Raw genomic sequence first — 24,622 nt, 5'->3', positions numbered from 1 at the left:
CACATAATTTCCTCAGGGATCCACTTCTCCACTGCTGGACTCAGTGGTGAGTTCAGCATAGGAGCAGACAGTCAGATGCGCAATGGCCTTGAGGATATCTCAGACCATGCACAGAAGTTCAGGACGATCTGTGGAGGAAATGGCTGATAGCCAGTGATTCCCTTCAGTTGTGCTGGCTAGCAGTCACCACAATTCAATCCATCCTCTAGAAAAAGACTTCAGTCCTGTGCTGAGGAGGCTGCTGTCTTTTATGTGAAGCATTTTACCCCTTCTGTTCATTCAGGTTGAAATGAAGAACTGGCATAACGTCATCTAAAGAAAAGCAGTGTCATCTCCTGGTGCTCTGAATGATATTTGTGCTTCACAATGGACAATCTTAACAAATCAGGTAGTCCTTTATTGTGTTTTTGAAACTTGATCAGGCGATGCAATCGATTACCTCAACTGTCAACAAAGCAATTGTTCACAAAACAAAAGTTTGCACCTCCAAATAAAACTCACTGGCTGTAAAATACTGGCATCTTGAAGAGTTATCTAAATGAGTTGAAGAGTTGAAAGTGCTATCTAAATGCAAGTTCCCCCTCTTTTATCAATGGATACTGCTCCCCTCCTCGATGTTGTCATTATTTAATGGTAGGTTATGATTGCTTCCTTCTCTTGGCTGCCACTAACTTACTACAATCCATCCTACAAACATAATCAAACTGAGCAATTATAACTGATACAAGATTATACTTCCAGTTGATGAAGATACTTAATCATTACTCTCCACCAAGAAGTCAAAACTTAGAATGACCTTTTTTTAACATATTCCAGTGATTTGCTCTGGTATTTTATTTTTAACTGCCAAGGCCAAGATTTATTACTTTATTGTCCCTGAACAGTGTTACTTTCTAGCATCATCAAAGAGCTCTTAACAGTCAATCAAGTTGGTCTGTATTCATTTAGATGCCACAGCAGGTAAGAATTCCAGATTCCATTCTCTTACGAGTGAATCTGATGGATTCTTGCAGACACCATTCTTTCAATATTTTAATTCCAGGTTTATTTAATTGCCTGAATTTAAATCCCCCAGATGCCACTATGGGATTTGAATTCATATCTCTGGTTCAGCTGTTCAGTCATCTTATTCACTGTGCCACTGTAACCACTGGGGCTGATAATGCTAATGTGTTCAGATGTTTTAGATAGTTCGCTCCTCAGAAAAATCAAACACAGAGGCCAAAGCCTTTAAAGGTCCCAGCATGCCCTGATATGAGCAGCATGTATTACAGGCCAATACAAATGTTATGTACTCAGCTTATTGGTTGCCCTGAGTTCTAACTACATGATGTATCAGCCCATCTCACACCTAAGAAGGAGGCAATTGAGTTAAAATGCCTTCTAACTTTAAAAAGAATGTGCTGACCTTAGTCCATCACGTCAACCCCAGCCCCACTCTCATTCTCCTTCCACCTCCACTTCATTGGGAAACAGGGAGCCAGGAGCCTTTCTCTGGCTGTCGGTGTACAATGATTTGCCTCTGGTGCTTTCAATAGACCAAATGAATCTCATACACTGCACTAAGGTACTGATGAGGTGCTTTGGCTTGATCAACATCTTCAAAAAAAACCCAAGAATTCCTCTGCACTCACAAAACTCTAATCTTCATTTGTGGAATCACTAAAAGGGCTATAGCCATTTTGATTTTTATAAACCACAGAATCAGATATATCAAAAGTCATTAATCAAGACTCCTCTATCATGCATTTGAACATCATTTCAACCCCTATTTATATCTTTGTGATATATAGTAGGAAAACACTTAATACATGTGCAAGCGAAGTAAAATTATCTTTTAACCATCTGGAGAAATATAACTTTCTTTTATCCATTTAAAGTAGGAATAAATATTTTTAGGGCAAATGCAATTACGGAGATTTCTATTGCTGATTGAAATTAAAAATAACATACATGTATAAGAGCCAAAAGAAAAAAATACCTAAGACTAAATTGTGTAAACCTTCAAGCTAAAGTAAATTACAATGAAAATGCCAATCAGCTTTACAGGTTATGAGAAACCTCACAAATATATAACAAATTAAAACCTTCTGTAAAATCGCCATATCATCAAAAGTATACCTTAGATGGGTGTTTTTGCAACCAATCAGCCATACTGCTTCCTGCTGGGTCTGCAACTTCTGGCCAAAGGTACTTTTTAATCCTGAAAGTATCAGAAGTAATTGTCATATTTATAATGAAATGACAGTACTAGAAATTAGAACGTTTTACAAGCTTTCATCTTATTTATGCGAACAAAACCAGTGGCGTGGTGGGGTAGCGGTTAGCGTAACGTTATTACAGCGCCAGCAAGCTGGGTTCAATTCCGGCCACTGCCTGTAAGGAACTTGTACATTCTCCCCGTGTCGGTATGGGTTTCCTCCAGGTGCTCCGGTTTCCTTCCACATTCTACAGACGTAAGCGTTAGGAAGTTGTGGGCATGCTATGTTGGCGCCGGAAGCGTGGTGACACTTGCAGGCTGCCCCCAGCACACTCTACGCAAAAGATGCATTTTGCTGTGTGTTTCGATGTACATGTGACTAATAAAGAAATCTTATCTTATCTTAAAAGTACCACATCAGATAACCACAATGCCACAATCTTAAACTCAACCTGTGTAATTAAGCAAAGGGCAATCCAATCCTACCACTTGCAGAGGTGGAATACAAGAACAAGGTTTATTATCCAGCAGCTATCAGCTGTTTCAAATCTTTATTATGTAAAATCAATACTCATGAAATCTTGCGTCCGCCATGAGGTCATCATTCACCAAACAGTGCCACATTATCACTCTGCTTGGTAGACCAATACAAGAACAGCTCCAGCATCCCAACGCTGGATAGTCATGATGTATAATCACTCAGAATGGATAAGTAGCAACAACCATCTGCACCATGCAAGTGCCAGACAATGATCATCTCCAATAAGAGGATAAGCAACCACTGCCTCTTTTCATTCAGTGGCATCACCATCACTGCCTCCACCACAAGCAAACTCCTGGGTCGCCATTGGTGAAACACATCTAGATCAAATACACCAGCATTTTGGATCCTAGAACAGGATGGATATTGTGTGGCCTGTGCCTCAGTCCCTGATTCCCTCAAAACCTCTCCAAACTGACAAGACATAATTCAGGAATGTGACAGAATATTCTTCACTTGCATAGAAGCACTTGCAACAGTTCAATATTCAATAACCTTAATGCCATCCACAGGCAACAGTCTGATCAGCTAGCACTTTGATCCACTAGCCTAAACTTGCACCCTGAACATTCTCTCCCTCCTCCACTAGCACACAGTGGTTGCCATGTATACTATCAACAAATGTACTGCAGAAAATCTCCAAGGCGCCTTCAGCAACAACTCTTGGAATGCATAATTGTTGATAAATCTCCATGGCCGGATGAGATCTATTCCCAAATGTTATGGGAAACAAGGGAGGAAATGGTAGCTTAGTGTAACACTTTACAGTGCCAGTGACCTAGGTTCAATTCCGGCTGCTGTCTGCAAGGAGTTTGTACGTTCTCCCCGTGTCTGCATGGGTTTCCTCCGGATGCTTCAGTTTCCTCCCACATTCCAAAGACGTACGGGTTAGGAAGTTATGGGCATGCTATGTTGGTGCCGGAAGCGTGGCGACACTTGCGGGCTGCCCCCAGAACACTCTACGCAAAAGATGCATTTCGCTGTGTGTTTCAATGTACATGTGACTAATAAAGATATCTTATAAATTACTGGGACCCTGACAGAGAATTTTGAATATTCTTTAGCCACAGGTGAAGTACCAGAAGAGTGGAAAATAGCTAATGTTGTTCCTTTATCTAAAAAAGGTGGTAGGTTAAGCTAAGTAACAATAGGCCTTACATCAGTGGTCGAGAAATTATTGGAGAAAAAGATAAGGAGCCAAATTTATGTACATTTGGAAAGGCAAGGAATGATTAATGAAAGTAAGCATGGCTTTGTGCAGGGGAAATTCTGTCTCACTAATTTGATAAATTTTTTTTGAGGAGTTAACAAAGGACATTGAGGAAGACAGTACAGCAGATGTTATTTATATGGACCTCAGTAAGGCATTTGACAAGGTCCTGCATGGTAGATTGGCCCAGAAGGTTAAGATACATGGGATCAAAGGCAAGCTGCCTAATTGGTTCCAAAATTGGCTTGGTGATTGGAGGCAGAGGGTGGTGGTGGAAGGATGGTTTTCTGATTGGAGGTCTGCGACCAGTGGTGTACCGTAGAGATCGGTGCTGGGACCTTTTCTGTTTGTGATATATATTAATAACTTGGATGTGAATGTAGGAGGTATGGTTAGTAAGTTTTTGGAAGACACGAAAGTTTGTGGTGGTGAGGATAGTGAGTAAGGTTATCTAAGGCTACAGCAGGATATAGAGCAGATGGAAAGTTGGGTGGAGGGTTGGGAGATAGAATTTAATCCTGATAAGTGTGAGGGGATGCATTTTGGGAAGTTAAATGGGGTAGAACATATACAGTAAATAGTAAAGCACTAAGGAACGTTAATGAACAGAGAGACCTAGGGGCCTGAGTCCATTGCTCCTTGAAAGTGGCAACACAGGTGGATAGAGTGGTGAAGAAGGTATATGGCGTACTTGCCTTCCAAGTTTGGGGCATAGAATATTAAAGGGGATGTTGTTTTGCAATTTTACAAAACACTGATTAGGCTGCACTTGGAGTATTGTGTGCATTTCTGGTTGCCACACTGTAGGAAGGATGTGATTGCACTGGAGAGAGTGCTGAAGAGAGTCACCAGGATGTTGCCTAGATTGGACGACTTTAATTATGGGAAGAGATTGGATAGGATGGGCTTATTTTCCCTGGAGCAAAGGAAGTCAAGGGGCGAACTGAAAGGAGTTCATAACATTTTTGAGAGGCATGGATTAGGTAGATAGTTAATCGTTTTTTTAAGAGAGGCATGGATTGGGTATATAGTTAATCTTTTTTATACATGGCAGAGGTATCAAAAACAAGAAGGCATAGGTCTAGGGTGAGAGGAAGGAGTTTTAAAGGGTATCTGAGGGGTATGTTTTCTACACAGAGAATGATTAACATCTGCAACACACTGCCAGAGGAGGTAGTAGAATCAGATACAATTACTATATTTAAGAGGCATTTAGACAAACACCTAAATAGGCAAGGCACAGAAGGATATGGTCCTAATGCAGGAAAATGTGATAGGTGTAGGTGGACGCAAAGATTGGCATGGACGTGTTGGGCCGAAGGGCCCTTTCTGTGCAGCACATCACTACCTGGACTGGACTGATACAAGAGAAAGGCCCACCACCAAAAGATGGCAATATGTACATGACTTACTGGTGAAGGTCAGATCCAAGAAAGGATTATTAAAGTTTAAGAAGCACCCAGAACAGAGTGAAATCCTTCCAGATGTGCCTTTGCACAGAATTGGCTCACTGTTCAGTATTTCCACACTATGTTTTTCAACAATCTAAGCTGACTTAATTTCAGAAATGATGCTTCATCCTCCCTTCTTTGGTGGTTAAACAATGGAAATCTATCATTAGTGGAGTACCACACAGCCTTTCAAGTACTAAATTATGGAGAAGGACCTTAACCACAGTCTGCGTCTGAGAGGGTGTCAATTTCTGCAATAAATTAAATCATTTCAAATGGATAAAAAGTGACATAGTTCATGATGTTTGTGCCAGGTAAGACAACTGTAGCTTCCTGTATGGTAAGTCTACATTTAAAAACATTGGATTTCTGTAACTTTTTTTTATTGTAATACAAAAATAAGGAAAAAGCACTTGCACATTTGATCATGTGCTGTTGTCCTAAATACAAACATATTAGTTTGTATTACCATAGATTCCATTCCTGTTCACCACCCAATAACCATAATTGAACATGCTGGGACTGAGATGTCTTCTACCCTCAAGCAAACCATCTCAGTGATTGACGGACTGAAGCCTATTCAGTATTAGATGTGTCCGAAGCTCCATTTTGAAGTTGAAAAACACGATGATGCTGGAGGAACACAGCAGGCCAGGCAGCATCCATGAAGAAAAGCAGGCGGTCAACGATTCGGGTCAGGACCCTTCCTCAGCATCCTTCCATCCTGATGAAGGGTCCTGACCTGAAACGTTGACTGCCTGCTTTTCTCCACAGATGCTGCCTGGCCTGCTGAGTTCCTCCAGCATCATCGTGTTTTTCTTCTAGATTCCAGCATCTGTAGTGCTTTGTTTCTCCATTTTGAAGTTGTCCCACTGCACCTAACACTGCCAGAGTAGAGTATACAATCACCATTAGGCCCACAGATCACAAATGGGCCGTCTGGAGCTCAAAAATAGTGTTCAGGGAAAAATATATTGCTTTTGAGTAGCCTTCTTCTTGAAATGAGGCTACTCTTCATCCCCACATCTGGCTCCGTCACCTTTTGAATAACCATGTGCTGTGAAGTGATTATGTTCCTTTTGCTGCAGATGCAACCAGTGTTGACTGCCGACATCAAACGTGCCAAACTGCATCAAGTGTTGCATTGCTGCATCATCCGAAACTATTCAAACTTAATCAAACTCACAGTGTGTAAATGTTTATACTTAGTGCTGTTGTCAGGGAGCTTCTCCCACTGGAGAAATTATCGTAAAACTGTTGTTTTCAGCATCTTCAACTCACTCAATTATGCAGATGGAAATTCCCCTGATTTCCTGATTTGTACAGTTTGTGAATTCACAATCCAGGCATGGAGAAGACTGAAATGCATCTAATATTACTTGCCATTTCAGATGGTCTACTTAAAATTAGTGTAAACATACCAATGTTGGTTATTGAAACAGGCCACCGATACAATGATCACTAGTAGGAAGCAAAGAACTGAAGGCATCACAATTATCACAATATCTTCTTGCTCTACAAAAAAATTATAAACTGGCTTTAATTTTAATACAACATCAGTCACAGAGCAGATCATAAAACATAATGCTTCTATTGATATTTATATTTAATGAAATTTTTTTCAGTATTCAGGTCAAATATAATCTTAGTACCAACCATCAATTTGTTCCATTTAATCATTCTTAATATGAAGATAAAGGTCAACTTCTCATAGAATCTAAACATATTCCACAAAGGATCCTAAATATATGCCAGACACATATTGATAGGATTTGTATGAAATTCCTTAATCGGCTATCCTAATTAAGCAATTATATTTAACATTTTAATCCCACAGGGAAATTAGCCAATTTCAAATGTGTTAAACATTTGAACAACATAATAGCAAGGCTGAAAAGAAACAAATATACACATTTAAAAATAATCTATAATCTGCTGTCAAGCTCTATAGACAATGCACAAACTATAATGCTTAAAATCACATTTACATATTTGGCATTAGAAACCCTAATTATATTACCTCTTGCTTGTAAGGAATGCATATTATAAATTGTTAAAACTCGCAAATTCATTCCTTCAATTATTTTTAGTTTTAAAATTTTCACCTCAGTATGTTAACCACAGCTACAATTTTTATTTCTTTTAACTCATCTCAGCGTTTGAATCTTGCTGAACATATCATACAAACTCTTGAATATATTGTATATGCTCCTGCGGAATGGAACATCTTACATTGAAATTGTATCTACTTTCAGCTGTTTTGCTACAAAACTAGGAAAACATATTAAAGGTACAAAAAAAGGCTTTGACCCATGGTGCAGGTTTTGAGTTGTATTTATGTTCTCAATTTAGTGAGGTGTTTAGATATTGGCACATGTGCACAATCTATATGTATAGCACATAACTGAGAAATAGTATTAAAATGCTTTTGTACTCAGTACAAAATGAGCCAGTTCTTTAAAAAGTTAGTGAACAACTACTGCACATAATATGCAACTATAATGTAAAACGCAGGCCCATTTGCTCTACATAAATTGCAAAGTCAAGGAGGCCAAACCAGGATCCCAAGAATACAGGGGAAAGAGGATGGGCAGAAGTTTATCCAATTGCCTTAAAGCGACCTCTAGCAAGGTCTCATCGAACTCGACAATGTAAGCTATATAGGCAAGCGAAATTGGCCTGGAAAGTGAACAGAGCTGCCCCATTTCACGAAACAGCTCTTTCCAAACCTTCAAAGCTTGGGAAGATGAGCCACAGGTGCAATTCCAAGTCTGGATTGTACCCTTGCATATTTTCTAGGCTACTAACATTCAAACAGGTCAGCAAGTATAGTACAAAGATAAGTTAGCAATCCATTCACTATCTTTAAAACTGATTGGTTTTCTGCAACTCTAATATTCCTTAACAGTGATGTTTTCTCAAATTCACTTACCAATTGCATTTGTTTTGAAGAAAATCGAACTGCTATTTTTACCACCTTTCACTGTGGATGCCATTACATGCACAAAGTATTTAGTATTTTTCTGCAGAGATTTCAGTGTATATTCACAAACATTTGGCTTCAGCGTTACAGCTACAAAATATTGGAAAGTAATTAGAAGACAGCAAAATAGTATTCGAGACCATGCTTTAGTGAAGAATATTTGTCAATGGATAGTCTTTCAAAACCTTATTTAATATTAACATTCAGTAAATGAACCTTGGATTAGGAGCTCCCAGTTTCACTCCACATGCTACATTGAGCAAGGGTCTTAGCATCTTAGCCTGAGAAGAAGGAAGGAATTATTGCTGCAAATGTGCACAACAGTGATCTTTAAGAGCCTTCAAGAACTGCTTTGCAATTAGCAGACATCCAAGAGAAGAGGCATTATGAAGTCACAAATCATTTTTTGAGCCTGGTGCAAGTTTGAAAACATAAATCTTCCCTCTGCTGGCTGTTCATTCCACAAGAGATGTCTGCTTCAAACTCTTTGTAATTTCCTAGAGGAGACTGGCGTGTGCAACAGGCTGGGAAACTGTTTTGTAACCTGATCCAACTTGACGCAGAGTCATCAGGCAGATTTCCCAACGTAACTGCAGGAAAACTGCAGGAATTGGTACTCCAGGAATTCTGCCCCGGTGCACAATCAGGCAAGGACCTCTTAAGAAGTCACACATATTTGCACAGACGTCCGAACCTTGTGGGGGAATGTTAGTGGTTCTAAACTGAAAAGTCAGCACTTCCCAGGAACAGTTGGCAACATTCTTTTTTTTAAATGTAAATATAAAAAAAGTAGAACAGAGAAATGGAAATAAAGTGGAAAATTCCACTTGAAGACCCAGACACAATGGGCTGAATATTTCTGTAATGTAAATTGTATTCTATTTGTATAATACATTATTGAGAAATAATGTGAAAATACATTTGCATTGAGTGCAAGATAACTGTTCTATAAAAAAATAGTGACTAACTATTGCATGTAATTTGCAACTATTAAGCACAACCCTGGACCCTTTCATTCTACATAATTAAACCTGTTTGAACAGCAGAGGAGGGAAATTGAATTGGGCAGAACTAAAGCAGTAGTGAAATCTATAGATTGAATAAATGTTGGAGAATTGTGACAGTACCATGTCGAGTAGTACAAAGAGGCATGTACAAGGAGTAGGCATTGGGGCATTCACAATGATAACATGGGCATTTCTGCTCACAACAGTGATTGGGATTACTTACCATTTTTACCTTTCACAGATTCATAAAAGATGGTGTAATGAGTGATGAACCCACGTCGCTTTTCCACTGGGATTTCCTGCCATTTAATGACAGCTTCTGTTCCTTTTATTTTATGAGCAGCAGCACTCGGGCCTTCTGTTGGATCTGAAAATATCTTGGTTTAACATTGTGTGGCAGACCTAATAACATGCAGCAATTATTCTTATAGAATCTTCCCATTTCATCCTCAACAGACAGTAGTGGAAAACAATGGGGGATTCTTACATTTCCACAGTGACATTACTTCAGAAGTAATCTATTGACCATAAAGCACCTGGGAAGGGACATGAAAGTATTTTTCATAGATGTGCAAGGTTTACTTTCTTTCTTTCACATCACCACCTGCTTGGGATTACATCTCCCCCATTTGCATTGCATCCACACACTGGCTAGAAATGAAATCAGTCAATGACCACCAATAAACTGGGTCTAGAAACTGCCCTCCCCCCAGATCTCGACCTCTGATTCTTTGATCCCGTGAAGTCCTAGGTCCCCTGCCATCAGGCTCTGATCTCACACCCAAGGCCACTGGTCATCCTTTCTTCCACAACACCATCACCACTATCAGGTATTGATAAGCCAACCTTTGTATTTTTCCTATTGAGTTTGCCCTCTACAGACTGAGTCAATCTTATTGGATTGGCAATCTGGTGCCTTTGGCAATGTCACTCAATGTTACAAATAATTCAATAAATACAGCAAATAGTTATTTAAAGAGAAATAGCTATAAATCAAGGTAATGTGAAAATTAGGATAAATAAAAAAAGTAAAGTAACATCATATTTTAAATGCAACATATTTGGAATTCAATCAAAAAGCATAGTAATATTGCACAAATACTACTTACGGTTAATTACCAAACAGGAGAAAGGAAAGTTATTTTAACTCCAATCGAAAAGCAAGAAATTATAAATGCTCGAAACCATTCAAATTATTTTAACTGCCTCAATTTTATTATCCTCTCTGGAACACGTCTTGTTTGTAAATCAGGAAATGTGGACTTCACACTGAGCCAACTTGGCCAGCTGCATTTCTAAACTGATGATGTTAACTGGATCTCTGGAACAGAATAATGCTGCCTGATCTCAGATATGCCATCACACAATCATTATAATATACCAAAACCATTCTTTCACATCAAGGTCTCTGGAAACCCCTCTTTACCCCTTAAGTATTTACTTACAACTTTGTTGCAGATATGCTAGTGTTGAACATGGATTTCCTGGACCATCATTGTACACAGCATAAACAGAGATGTTATAACACACAAATGGTTTCAAATCTCCTGTGAAAGAATAAAATGAAAAGCCATGCAGCTGTTTCGTCAGATTCTATACATTTTTTAAAAAATATGGACAATAACCACAAAATTCATAACATTTCACTGGTGATCTTTTAATGAAAATATTAACACAATTTTTGAAGTTGAGGAGATTTCAAAGATCTAGTTATTGGCAGTTGGTATGCTTTAGCATTGGACCATTAACCATTAAATATTAAATGGATTGTCAGGCTGCCTAGCTAGTTAATTGTACTATCTAGGGTAGATATGATTCTTACAGTGCATAAACCAGACATGTTCCATCTCTTGTCTTTGCCACTTTAGCAAATTGCAACTACGTTCCCACTCCTCCTCTCCATCCAACATCTTACTCTGATGCGTCACTGACAGGCCAGCATTTATTGCCCTTCATTAACTGGCCTTGAGAAGGTGATGATGAGCCACCTTCTTGAACTGTTGCAGTCCTTCTGGTGAAACCACTCCTACAGTGCTGCTGGGTTGGCACTTCTGGGATTTAGACCCAGTGATTATGAAGGAATGGTGATGTACTTCCAAGATCAAAATGGTGTGCAGCAGGACGAGAACATGTCAGTGGGGGTATTCCCATGCACGTGCTGACCTTGTCCTTCTTGATAGACAGGTTGTGGCTTTGGGAGATGCTGGTGGAATAATACGGGTGGGTAACTGGAATGTGTTTTGTGGATGATACACATCCCTGTCACTCTGTGCCAGTAGTGGAATGAATGAATGCTTATGTGGCCCTTTGGCAAAGTGGAGATTAAGTGCAGCTGATGATTTAAACTCATCCACTAAAAATAATCATCTGAATATGATCTGTGGATTCCAGCTCCTGTGTGAGTCAACATTCCCAGGGAAGGAGAGATTGAATATTCTTGTGTGGGAACAGTTTTCTCAATTTTTATCCCTCAGAACATTTGGTGCAGTGGTCTTTTTATAATCATCTTAAACTAGCATCAACACAGTATTCCTTTAATGTAGCATAATAAATGCTTACCCTGTAAGTATGCCATTTCAGTAGTATTTCCTTCATATTGCCAGTGCAATGGCCCAGCACAGGGGCTTGTATCCAAAAACAAACACCATTCTACGATATATCCATTATCTGGTCGTTCTGAAGTCTTCCACTCTGCGAGCAGTCGATTATTCTGTGATGTAACTTGAACATACTGAATAGTCGTGGGAGCTTTTTTGTTAAAATAAAGAGGTATTAATGTATATCATGGGATGAAACATAATATAAGTGAAAAATTACAGCCATTATGGTTATGCAGTAGAAACAAACTGTCACCACTTTACTTTTTAATCTACTGCCATTATGTATGGCAAGGAATCTATTTCAAACTCTGCAGATAGCACTCTGAAATTGGTTGCCAGGAGGTACTTATAATTAGCGGTGATGCTCCATAATATCACGGATATTTATTACAAAGAAGGCATTCAACCCATTGTTACTGCTTGCCTTTGGCTAGAACTACCCACATCTAATCACATTGATCTATCCTCTCCTTGGCACTTTGTCTTCCTGTGGTACACCGAAATAAGAAGGAAGAGCTGGCTTCAAATCCCATCTGGTCCATTGTCTGTGGTAGGGAAATAGCAGCTAAACACCACAAGACTGTAAGATATAGGAGCAGAATTAGGCCATTCGGCCCATCGAGTCTGCTCTGCCATTCAATCGTGGCTGATTTTGGAATGTATCAATGCACTAAAGCCATGTATCAATAAGTTGAATGAAGATAATTTTGGATTCCCAGTTCAGTAATGTGAATGGCCACTTAGAAGCATTCAAGAATGTCTTAGAAAGGAATGTAATTGCACACCCCTTTTCTGTAAGCAAAGTCTTGTGAGTACAGACTGATGGAGACAATAAATTTGGAGATAGCAGGAACAATAGAATGACACAATAATGTTTACTGTATAATATTCCTGATAATGATTCACCCTTTTGCATCTCCTACAAAAAGTTTTCAGTTAAGTAACTGGGTCGCATCAGAGACATACCTGTGTGGTTTATTGCTGGAACTATCAAGACTGCCTTAGGAGAATCACCCACTGAATTATAAGCAACGACGGTTACAACATGTGCTTCATGTGTCAGCAACAAGGAATAATTCAAAGATGTTGTGTTATCCTGTTGTCTCATCATTTGATCCCATCGTTTCTCAGACCATATCCTGTATCCCAATATGATTCCATTTGCTTTAGACTTGTTCAAAGCCTGCATCAAAAATAGCAGATCATTTCCTGTCAGTTCCCATGGTATGGATTGCGAATTTGCTGCAAAGCCGTGCTATGATTCATTGTCACTGTTATTGCACTCAAGATTTTTAGGGTGCTAATGAGTATGGAAATAGGAAGAGAGGACAGTTGAAATTGTGGCTAAAGAGCTGGTGCAGGACGGAGGGCATCAAATGTTTGGATCACTGGGATCTCTCCTGGGGCAGGGGCGACCTGTACAAGAAGGACAAGTTACACCTGAACTAAGGGGGACAAGTATCCTTGTAGGGAAGTTTGGTAGTGCTGCTCGGGAGGGTTGAAGCTAGTGAGGCAGGAAGTGAGTCCCAGAATGACAGTGCAGCGGGCAGACAGGCTGACTCATAAGTAGAAAATAGACCAGGCAAGTCCAGTGGGAAGGATAGGCAGGGACAGGAGGGGGAGCATGAGAGGGCCGGTAGGCCTAACTGCATTTATCCAAGAAGCCTCACCAGTAAGACAGATGAGCTGAAAACGTGGATCCATACATGGGATTATAATATTGCTGCAATCACAGAAACATAGGGCAGGACTGGGAGCTCAGTGTCTGGGACATAGATGTTTCAGGCATGACAGAGGGGTGAGTGAGGGGGGATGTGAGGGCGGGCACGGAAATGTAGCAGTTAGCATAACGCTTTACAGCGCCAGCAACCCGGATTCAAATCTGGCCACTGCCTGCAAGGAGTTTGTACGTTCTCCCCATGCCTGCGTGGGTTTCCTCTCGATGTTCCAGTTTGCTCCTACATTCCAAAGACGTACAGGTTAGGAAGTTGTGGGCATGCTATGTTGGCACCAGAAGCGTGGCAACACTTGCAGGCTGCCCCCAGAACACGATGCAAAAAGATGTATTTCACTGTGTGTTTCGATGTACATGTGACTAATAAAGATATCTTATGTTTCATTGCTGATCAGGGAGAGCCATTATGTCAGTACTCAAAGAGGATATCCTTGAAAGATCATCCAATGAGGCTTTATGGAGAGAACTTAAGAATAAGAAAGGAGTGGTCACTTTGATTGGGTTATACTATAGGCCTCCCAATAGTCAGCGGGAATTAGAAGAATGAATATGTAAGCAAATAGCAGAAGAATGTAAGAGCAGTAGGGGATTTTAATTAAGAACATAGAATATAGAACAGTACAGCACAGGAACAGGCCATTCGGCCCATGATGTCTCTGTCGATCATGATTCCATTCTAAATTAATCCCACCTGCCTGCATGAGGTCCATAATCTCTCGATTCCCTGCCTGTTCATGCGTCTGTCTAAATACTTCTTAAACATTGCTATTGCACCTGCTTCTACCACTTCCCCTGGCAGCATGTTCCAGGCACCTACCATCCTCTGTGTAAAAAAACTTGCCTCATAAATCTCCTTTAAACTTTCCCTTTCTCATCGTAAACCTATGCCCTATAGTACTTGACAAGTCCATCCTGGGAAAAAGATTCTATCCTGTCTGTCTCTCATAATTTTATATACTTCTATCAGCTCGCCCCTCAGCCTCCTATGCTCCAGCGAAAACAATCCAAGTTTGTCTAACCTCTCCTTATAGCTAATCCTCTCCAATCCAAACAACGTCCTGGTGAACCTCTTCTGCACCCTCTCCAAAGTCTCCACATCCTTCCTGTAATGAGGTGATCAATACTGCACAGAATACTCCAAAGGTGGCCTAACCCAAGCTTTATATAGCTACAATATGACTTTCCAACTTTTGTACACAATGCCCTGACCGATGAAGGCAAGCATGCCATACACGTTCTTTGCCACCCTATCCATCTGTGGCCACTGTCAGGGAACTATGGACTTGCTCACCAAGATCCCACTGTACATCAACGCTCCTAAGCGTCCTGCCATTAACTCTCTACTTCCTTCTTGCATTTGACATCCTAAAATGCACCACCTCACATTTGTCCAGACTAAACTCCATCTGCCGTTTCTCCACCCAAATTTCCAATTGATCTATATCCTGCTGTATACTTTGACAAAACCTTTAGCAATATCAACTGGGATTACCTGAGTGCAAGGGGCTTAGAGGGGGAGGAACCCATTCAAGAGAGTTTTCTGAAGCAGTATTTAGAGAGTCCTACGACGGAGGGGGCTGTAATTGACATCATAAGGAGTGAGGATGGACAAGTGATTGAAATGTCTGTGGAGGAATCCTTTGGGAACAGTGACCATAGATTGGTGAGCTTCAAGGTAGACATAGAAAAAGATAAATTTGATCCTCGAGTTAGGACCCTAAACTGGGGGAAGGTGGATTTTGATTGTGTGAGACAGGACCTACGAGAGGTAGACTGGGAGCAGCTGTGAGGGAGGAAAACAAGATCTGATAAGTGGGAGGCATTTAAAAAATGGTAAGAGTTCACAGTCAGCAGGCTAAGGTGCGAGGGGAGAAATTTAGCAGGGATCTGGGGGGGGGGGGGGTACGTATTTCGCATGGAGGATGGTGAATATTTGGAAAAAGCTGCCAGAGGAGGTGGTAGAGGCAGATACAATTACAACTGTTAAAAACCACTTGTACAGGTACTTATATAGGAATGGTGTGGAGGGATATGGGCCTAATGTAGGCAAATGGTATTAGCATAGACAGGCATCATAGGGTATCAAGTTCAAGTTACTTTATTGTCATTCATCCATGCTATAAAAACACATGGCGGAACAAAATGTTGTTTCCCCCAGACACACACAACAGAGGACATACATAGAACAGAAGACATACAATAAACACAAACAAAAAACAAAAAAAATAGTGCAAGTACAAATAGTGCAAAAAAATGGTATATACAAAATACAAATTTAGTGCAGAGTTAGTGCAAAACCGATTTGGACAAAGAGAAATACAAGCTCAGAGTGTTGTACTCATTGTATAAACATGTTCAGCAGCAGCCAAAGTTCTTATACGCCGTTGTGCAAACCAGAGCTTTTGACACAGCATTTGTCTACCAGGGTATTCAGGAGCCTGACAGCCTGGGGGAGAAAACTGTTGTGCAATCTAGTAGTTCTGGCCCAGATGCTCCGGTACTGCTTGCCAGACGGCAGTGGTACAAGTAGGTCATGGGAGGGATGAGAAGGGTCGTCTATGATTCTATAAACCTTACATGTGCATCGTGTATTATAAATATCCGAGATGGAGGGAAGAGGTACTCCAATGATCTTTCTCGCTGTACTCGCAATTCTCTGCAAAGACTGACGGTCAGAGATGTTACAGTTACTGTACCAGGCAGAGATGCAGCTGGTCAGGACACTCTCAATGGTACCCCTGTAGAATGTGGTGAGGGTGGGGGAGGGTAGGTTTGCTCTTTTCAGCCACTGTAAAATGTGGAGGCACTGCTGTGCCTTCTTGGCGCGGGAAGAGATGTTAGTTGACCAGGACAGGTTGTCTGCTATATGTATTCCCAAGAACTTATAACAGCTGACTCTCTGTACAATGATGCCATTGATGCACAGGGGTAAGTGGTCAGCCTGAGCCTTTCTAAAATCCACAATCATCTCTCTTGTTTTGTCCACATTCAAGGAGAGATTGTTGACTGAACACCAATCTGCCAGCCTCGCCACCTCCTCTCTGTAAGCTGTTTCATCATTCTTGCTGATGAGGCCCACCACTGTTGTATCATCAGCAAACTTGATGATATGGTTGGAGCTTGAGTTGGCAGAACAGTCATGAGTCAGCAGCATGAACAGCAGTGGACTGAGCACGCAGCCCTGGGGGACTCCAGTGCTCAGCCTGGTGATTTTTGAGATGGTATTTCCAATACGAACTGTCTGTAACCTTTCAGAGAGGAAATCCAAAATCCAATTGCAGGTGGAGGTGCTAAGGCCCAGTAGGTTTAGCTTCCTTATGAGGTTCTGTGGGATGATAGTGTTAAAGGCGGAGCTGAAGTCTATAAAGAGCATCCTAACATAAACATCTTTTTGATCTAGGTGAGACAAAGCCAGGTGGAGGGCAAAGGACACTGCATCTTTGGTTGACCGATTGGGGCGGTATGCAAACTGAAGGGGGTCCAGTAAGGGAGGGAGAATGCATTTGATGTGTTGCAAGACTAACTTCTCGAAGCACTTCATGATGACTGAAGTCAGTGCCATGGGGCGGTAGTCATTTAAACAGGTTACAGGCGTCTTTTTAGGCACTGGTATAATGGTGGTAGATTTGAAACATACGGGGACAACTGCTTGGCTCAAAGAAACATCAAAGATGTCGGTGAATACATCTACCAGCTGGTCTGTGCAGTCCCTGAGCACACAGCCAGGTATGTTATCAGGTCCCACTGATTTCCGAGGGTCAACTCTGGATAATATCTTCCTCACAGCTGAGGACAGACAAACTACCTGGTCATTGAGTGGTGGAGGTGTCTTGCTCACAGGTTCGTTGTTAAGTACATCAAACCAAGCATAAAAGTCATTCAGTGCATCTGGGAGGGAGGCGTCATTGTCGCAAGTGCGAGGTGGGGGCTTGTAGTCCGTGATAGCCTGGATGCCCTGCCACAGATGTCTTGTCTCCTTGGTATCAGAGAAGTAGCCCTGGATCTTCTGGGCATAACTCCTCTTTGCCTCCCTGATGCCACAGGACAGGTTGGCCCTCGCTGTCCTGAGGGCTGCCACATCACCTGACCTGAAGGCAGCGTCTCGAGTTTTCAACAGTTGATGTATCTCTGCTATCAGCCATGGCTTCTTGTTGACGCATGTGGTGATGGTTTTGATGACAGTGACATCGTGAATGCACTTGTTGATGTAGTCAGTCACCACATGGTATGGTCATAGGTCACTGCTTCTCTAAACATACTCCAGTCCGTGTTTTCAAAGCAGTCCTGTAAGGCTGACATTGCATTCACAGGCCATAATCTTATCTGCTTTCGGGAGGGTTTGTTGCGTCTAAGGAGTGGTTTGTATGTCGGAATCAGCATAACAGAGACGTGGTCTGAGTAGCCAAGGTGGGGGCGGGGGACAGCTCTGTATGCATTCTTGATATTTGTGAATACCAAATCCAAAGAGGATGGAAAAGTGATTGAAGAGTCTGTGGAGGAACCCTTTGGGAACAGTGACCATAGATTGGGGAGATCAGGAGATAGGGAGATAGAGAGCTTAGTGACATGGTGTCATGACAACAACCTTTCCCTCAGTGTCAGTAAAACAAAAGAGCTGGTCATTGACTTCAGGAAGGGGGGCAGTACACAACGGTGCTGAGGTCGAGAAGGTTGAGAGCTTCAAGTTCCGAGGAGTGAACATCACCGATAGCCTGTCCTAGCCCAACCACATGGATGCCACGGCCAAGAAAGCTCACCAGCACCCCTATTTCCTCAGGAAGCTGAAGAAATTTGTCACATCCCCTTTGACACTCACCAACTTTTATCGATGCACCATAGAAAACATCCTATCTGGATGCATCACAGCTTGATATGACAACTGCTCTGCACGGGACCACAAGAAACTGCAGAGAGTTGTGGACAGCTCAACACACCATGGAAACCAGCCTCACCTTCATGGACTCTGTCTATACTTAAGAACATAGAACATTACAGCACAGTACAGGCCCTTTGGCCCACAATATTGCGCCAACATTTTATCCTGCTCTAATTTCTATCCAATCCTTCCCTCCCACATAGCTCTCCATTTTTCTATCATTCATGTGGCTATCTAAGAGTCTCTTAAATGTCCCTAATATATCTACCTCCACCACCTCTGCCTGCAGTGCGTTCCACGCACCCACCACTCTCTGTGTAAAAAATTTACCTCTGACATCCCCCCTATACCTTCCTCCAATCACCTTCAAATTATGCCCTCTCATGTTAGCCATTTTCGCACTAGGAAAAGGTCTCTGAACTGTCCACTCGATCTATGCCTCTTATCATCTTGTACACCTCTATCGTCACCTCTCATCCTCCTTCTCTCCAAAGAGAAAAGCCCTAGTTTGCTCAACCTATCCTCGTAAGACATGCTCTCCAATCCAGGCAATCCTGGTAAATCTCCCCTGTTCCCTCTCTAAAGCTTCCATATCCTTCCTATAATGAGGCAACCAGAACTGAACACAATACTCCAAGTGTGGTCAAACCAGAGTTTTATAGAGCTGCAACATTACCTTGCGGCTCTTGAACTCAATACCCTGACTAATGAAGGTCAACACACCATACGCCTTCCTAACAACCCTATCGACCTGCGCGGCAACCTTGAGGGATCTTTGGATGTGCACCCCAAGATCCCTCTGTTCCTACACACTGCTAAGAGTCCTGCCATTAAACTTGCACTCTGCCTTCAAATTAGATCTTCCAAAGTGTAACACTTCGCACTTTTCCAGGTTGAACTCCATCTGCCACTTCTCAGCCCAGCTCTGCATCCTATCGATGTCCTGTTGTAAACTACAGCAAAGGTAAAGCAGCCAGCATAATTAAAGACCCCACTCACCCAGGACATTGTCCCTTCTCCCCTCTTGCATTCGGCAGAAGATACAAAAGCCTGAAAGCACATACCGCCAGGCTCAAGGACAATTTCTATCCCATTGTTATAAGGTTATTGAACGGTTTCCTACTATGATAAAATGGATTCTTGACCTCAAAATCTATCTCATTATGAGCTTGCACCTTATTGTCTACCTGCACTGCACTTTCTCTGTAGCTGTGACACTTTATTCTGCATTCTGTATTGTTTTACACTGTACTACCTTGATGCACTGTGTAATGAATTGATCTGTATGAACAGTATACAAGACAAGTTTTTCACCGTACCTCAGTACGTGTGACGATAATAAACCAATTCCATTCAAGTCAATTCATTACGGTTGCACTGATAGGGTGGGCTGAAAAGGCCTTTTGCTGTGCTGTACTTTTCTATGATTCTGCGATTCTATTTTGATCAGTTGATGTAATCATTAACAGAAAATACTATGATATTCTCTTTCTTGTCTGCCAGGCCTTACAGACTGTGACTCAGTCTACATTTCCTACAAACCCTTTTGCTTGCACAATTTGGAGAAAGAAAATTCTAAGAAAAATACAACTTTTGCCATCCAAGTCGCATAAGTTAACACAGGAATAATTCGAAGGTCAGCTTTAATTAGGTACCCAATACAATGTTAATTTATTTTTCCCATTGAAATTGAACTTTAGTCTAACTTTAGCCTCCAACAACGGGAATCTTAGCTGCTAAGTAAGAAACCATCAACCGATTTAAAGACAAAAATTGGCAAAGTATGCTCAGATTGTAACAATGAGTTGAAAACTGTAATGCATGAGTTAAGTGTACTGACGTAACAACGGTGGGGGAGGACAGTGGAATTTTAACAGCTGCGAGTCATCTGCAGCCTTATTTCTTTACTAAGAAACAGCTAATGGGAAGGGCATGCTTGGAGTCCACGGACACAGCCCGATTACTACATCAAACTCGAAATCAAGACAATGAGTTCAGCTATCTGAGCAGTTACTAAGCCAACTTCTGCTTTTATACTCAGTCTGTGGCGAGTATGCTTTCAATACCCACCAGGCATTCATAAATCACTTTAAAAAGTTTTGTAAATATTTTCTTTATTGGCATTGTATTCCAAAATAATAAAGCACTTTAAAAAATGTTTTTAAGTTTGACCTGATGAATCTAAAATCAAAATCAAGTTCATCATCTCTTTTGGTTATTAGACAAGGAAATTAATAACTTTTGCCAAAACAAAAGACTTTTGCTCCATGAGCTTTTTCATATGGAGACATCAGACATCTTTTGTCCCAACACCAGCACTTACACCCAGGGTTAACCCCATTTCTCATATTTCTAGTGTTGGCATGGGCCCAAGCCATTGGCAGCATCCCACACGTACCCTGCTGCCCACACTGCTGGCTGTCCTTTGCTGCACCAGAGGACTTATGGGAGGCATGAACCTTTACAAACTTTCCATCTCTAATGCTGGGAATTCAGTTCTTTGAGCCCGTGCTAACTCAAATACAACAATTCCATTAAAATCAATGCAAGAAATTGGTTGCTGTGCAAATGGTAAGTAAGGTTGTTGTATTTGATTCATTATCAGTTTAACTTAATTGCACCTTGGATTATAGCAGAAGATACAGTGTGTCCCAAGGGCTGCCCCAATTCATCATTGCTACGATTCCCATCACTCCACGCTGCAGCTAGTGACTCTGCTCTCTTAGCCTACACCAGACAATTGGCAAACTTGGTGAAAATAAAAAAAGACTGCAGATGCTGGAAATCTTGCGCATAACTCTTCATCAACCAAGAAATGAACAAATGAAGGATTTATGAGAAGGAATAGTTTGTGGGAAGGGGAAAGCATGTAAACGTAAATGAATTGGAAAGTGATTAGCTGGAGACAAGTTAGTTACATCACAGGTGTGATAACTTTCAGGCAGTAGGAGGCAGAAAGAGATGAATGCAAGAAACTTACAAAAGTCAGGATATTTTGTAGGTATATCTATCTAGCTAAATTTGTAGACATTAAAAAGTGAATCAGGTTCCATTTACATGGGAGTGTAATGGAAGGAAGAGCTCAATTCAGGGCTATAAATCATCTCTCTGGAGAACCAATTCTCATCTTAGTATCCAGCTATCCCATCCACAGAATTACAGTCTACTTAACTACCACCTGTTGTCACAGAGGAAATGGGATCCGTCGTTAAGATTTGGAACTACTGAAGACAACATTAAGCCCTGGCCAATGCAAAGTGCCCAGGAGAATGTTCCAGTGTGAGCTTCACTGAAACTATGCAAGTAACAAAGGGATAGGAAAGTTAGAGTGAACGTGGATGGAGAATTGAAGTGGTTGATGTCAGGGAGTTCAGGATTGTGCTTGGGTGGGTGAGTGTAAAGGATAAAAGGCAGCCAGATTGGGGAACAGTCCCTTTGGATATTGAAATGGCAGGGGAAGGGAGATGTATTTGATAATAGGATTGCAATGAAGATAACAGAAATAGTGGACAATGATCTATCAAATACAATGGGTGGGGAGGGAGGGATCAAGGGTCAAGTATAAAAAAATGAGATGAAAATCAGGGGCCTCAACTACTTTGGCAGAGAGGTCTTTTTGGCTGAGAAAACAGATGTTTCAGAAACTGTGGCATCATTAGAGTGGGTGTAGCGGAGATGGAGAAAGGGGAAATGGAATGTTTAAAAAGCGTAATAAAACAGAATGTGTTGCAAAATAGTCAGCTGGTCAGGCAGCATTTGTGGAGGCAGAAACAGTCAACGTCTCAAGTCGACTTTTCATAGCTCGGTAATCAGTGAGCTTGTAATTGCCAGTGGGAAGCCTGTCTCCCATGTGAGAGTAGTCCAGAAGGGAAGAGTCAGAGACTGTTCAGAAAAGATAGAGAAGGTCTGGAAATCTGAATCAAAATTAATGAACTTTTTCATTGGTTTATATCCATTTATCTGTGCAAATTTCTTCTTGTAGTCAATTAGCCAGTTTAAACAAGTTACCTTCCATTGAAGATGTACTTCTCTAATTCCTTGAGAATCAAGATTTTTGATCTGCCTCCATAGTTCTGGTGCTATCAATGGTTCTAGAAGTACAAAATGGAAAAATAAATAAATTAGGACTCCACAACAGGTTATTTTAACCCAATCAATTACTTTTTCCATATTTTACAGAAATACCAAACTTTCTTTTCATCTCTGACATTCGGCTCTAGATAATTAATAAGAAATTACAGTCTCCCACCTTCCTCTTTAACGTTTTCCAAATTTATTTTGCATTTCCACAGGACTGGTGAGTTAAAAAGATAATCTTTCAGATGAGGGAGGGTACAGAGAAGAAAGGAAATTATGAAAAGATTTGGAACATAGAGGACAAGTAGTTTTTGTTACAATTCAACATTGTCTGCACAAGATCAAGATCTAACAGAGTTAGACAAGTAAGTATGCTTACAGAGCTTGATTTGTCAGTGGTTGATTGCTGAATCCACTGACAAGTGCATTCCTATGGTTCTTATCAAAATTTTATGATATTGTTTTCCCCGTTATAAAAATTAGTTTATCCAGGTTTTATTACATACTAGCTTCAGAAGTTAATCCAGTTCCCTTGTTACTCCAGTCACTCCATATGGTTTGTTCTTTACCAATGCATCGCACAGCTACTGTATAGCTAGTGAAGGGTTTGAGATTCTTAATTACAAATGAATTGTTAATAATTTCTTCTTTTTCTGTTACCTAAGAAAATATAATTGTTACAAAAATAAGTTTTACTATATATTGTTCAAACAGTGGTGTCTATATGAGCAAAATGTCAAACATTAATAACTTTTCCAAAAGTATACGTGGACCTAATCTTTAGTTGTCTAGTTAGATAGTAGAATTAAATAATGAAGCAGGACTGGTTTGATGAGCAGGTACAAGAGATGAAGGAGCTAATTAACATAAACATAAGGTGTTCCTGGATTGGAAGCTCCACCTATTCTTAAGCTAAAAGAAAAAGCAAAGATTCAGAAGAAGACATGTGATCTAAAGAATAGATGATGGATGGAGAGAGTGCAGGAGACTCAGCAACTCACTGACAGCCATGGGTTTCTCAGCACTGTAAAAGCCATCTATGGTCCAAACACCTATGGCCCCAGCCCACTAAGCACCAGAAGTGGGTCTGTATAGCTGCTGGAAGAAACACTTTGAAGACCTCCTCAACCATAACTCTGTCCTTGACATGAACGCACTTGACACCATCCCACAGCTGGTGTAACCACTCCTGACTGACAAGTCAACAAGGCCATATCTCTAAGCAAACAGCAAGTTCTTAATGTGATCCCGAGCCTCCTGTTGCCTGTCACTTTAATTCTCAATCCCGCTCCCCCTCTGACCGATCAATCTGTGGCCTCCTGCACTGTTACAATGAGGCCCAATGCAAGTGTGAGGAACTGCACCTCATCTTCACTTGGATGCTTTGCAATCTTCTGGACTTAATATTGAATTCTGCAACTTCTGGTAACTTGATTCCTGTCTGTGTCAGTTGTCCATCTGTAATATTGGCTCAGCTTGTTTGTTGTTTATTTTCCCTTCTTTTCCTACTTTTCCTCTGGAAGTGGAGGACATACCCAGCCTGACCAGCCAGGCATGTCCTGCTGCTCTGCATTTCACAACACCTACATTCTTTTGTCTCAGTTCTTTTCTCAATTTTCTCACTCCCTAACTGCTTCCATTCACTTACTGACCAGATAAACTTGTCTACAGCTTATCCCTATGGTCACCCCAGAACCAAAGCCACCCACACCTCAGTAGTCGAGCTGCATAGGCAGACAACACTTGCATTTGGACACGTTCAGAGGCTGAGCTCCAAGATGTTGTCAACATTTTCACTGAAGCATATGAGAGGATGTGCCTTGCACTTAACATCTGCAAGCAAAGGTCTTCTACCTACCTGCCCTCACTACACCACACGGCCTCCAACAATGAAAGTTTACAACAAAAACCTGGAAAATGTAGACCTCTTCTATATCCCAGA

The 24,622-nt window shown here is 41.1% G+C and overlaps 1 protein-coding gene across 1 annotated transcript in view; it reads right to left on the bottom strand.

Annotated features, from left to right (window-relative positions):
- The window catches only part of LOC127585089 (interleukin-6 receptor subunit beta-like), a 73,879-nt gene that overhangs the window by 5,699 nt on the left and 43,558 nt on the right, over positions 1-24,622 (bottom strand). The window contains exons 8-16 of the mRNA XM_052042278.1: positions 23,187-23,340; positions 22,612-22,694; positions 12,959-13,175; positions 11,952-12,140; positions 10,838-10,939; positions 9,616-9,759; positions 8,335-8,475; positions 6,824-6,917; positions 2,122-2,203 (exon numbers count right to left, since the gene is read on the bottom strand). Coding sequence (XP_051898238.1) covers positions 2,122-2,203; positions 6,824-6,917; positions 8,335-8,475; positions 9,616-9,759; positions 10,838-10,939; positions 11,952-12,140; positions 12,959-13,175; positions 22,612-22,694; positions 23,187-23,340 — 1,206 coding nt within the window. The remainder of the gene's footprint in view (positions 1-2,121; positions 2,204-6,823; positions 6,918-8,334; positions 8,476-9,615; positions 9,760-10,837; positions 10,940-11,951; positions 12,141-12,958; positions 13,176-22,611; positions 22,695-23,186; positions 23,341-24,622) is intronic.

Source organism: Pristis pectinata, chromosome 2 (assembly GCF_009764475.1).
Source record: "Pristis pectinata isolate sPriPec2 chromosome 2, sPriPec2.1.pri, whole genome shotgun sequence".
Taxonomy (NCBI): domain Eukaryota; kingdom Metazoa; phylum Chordata; class Chondrichthyes; order Rhinopristiformes; family Pristidae; genus Pristis; species Pristis pectinata.
This window is presented reverse-complemented; position numbering and strand designations above follow the sequence as displayed.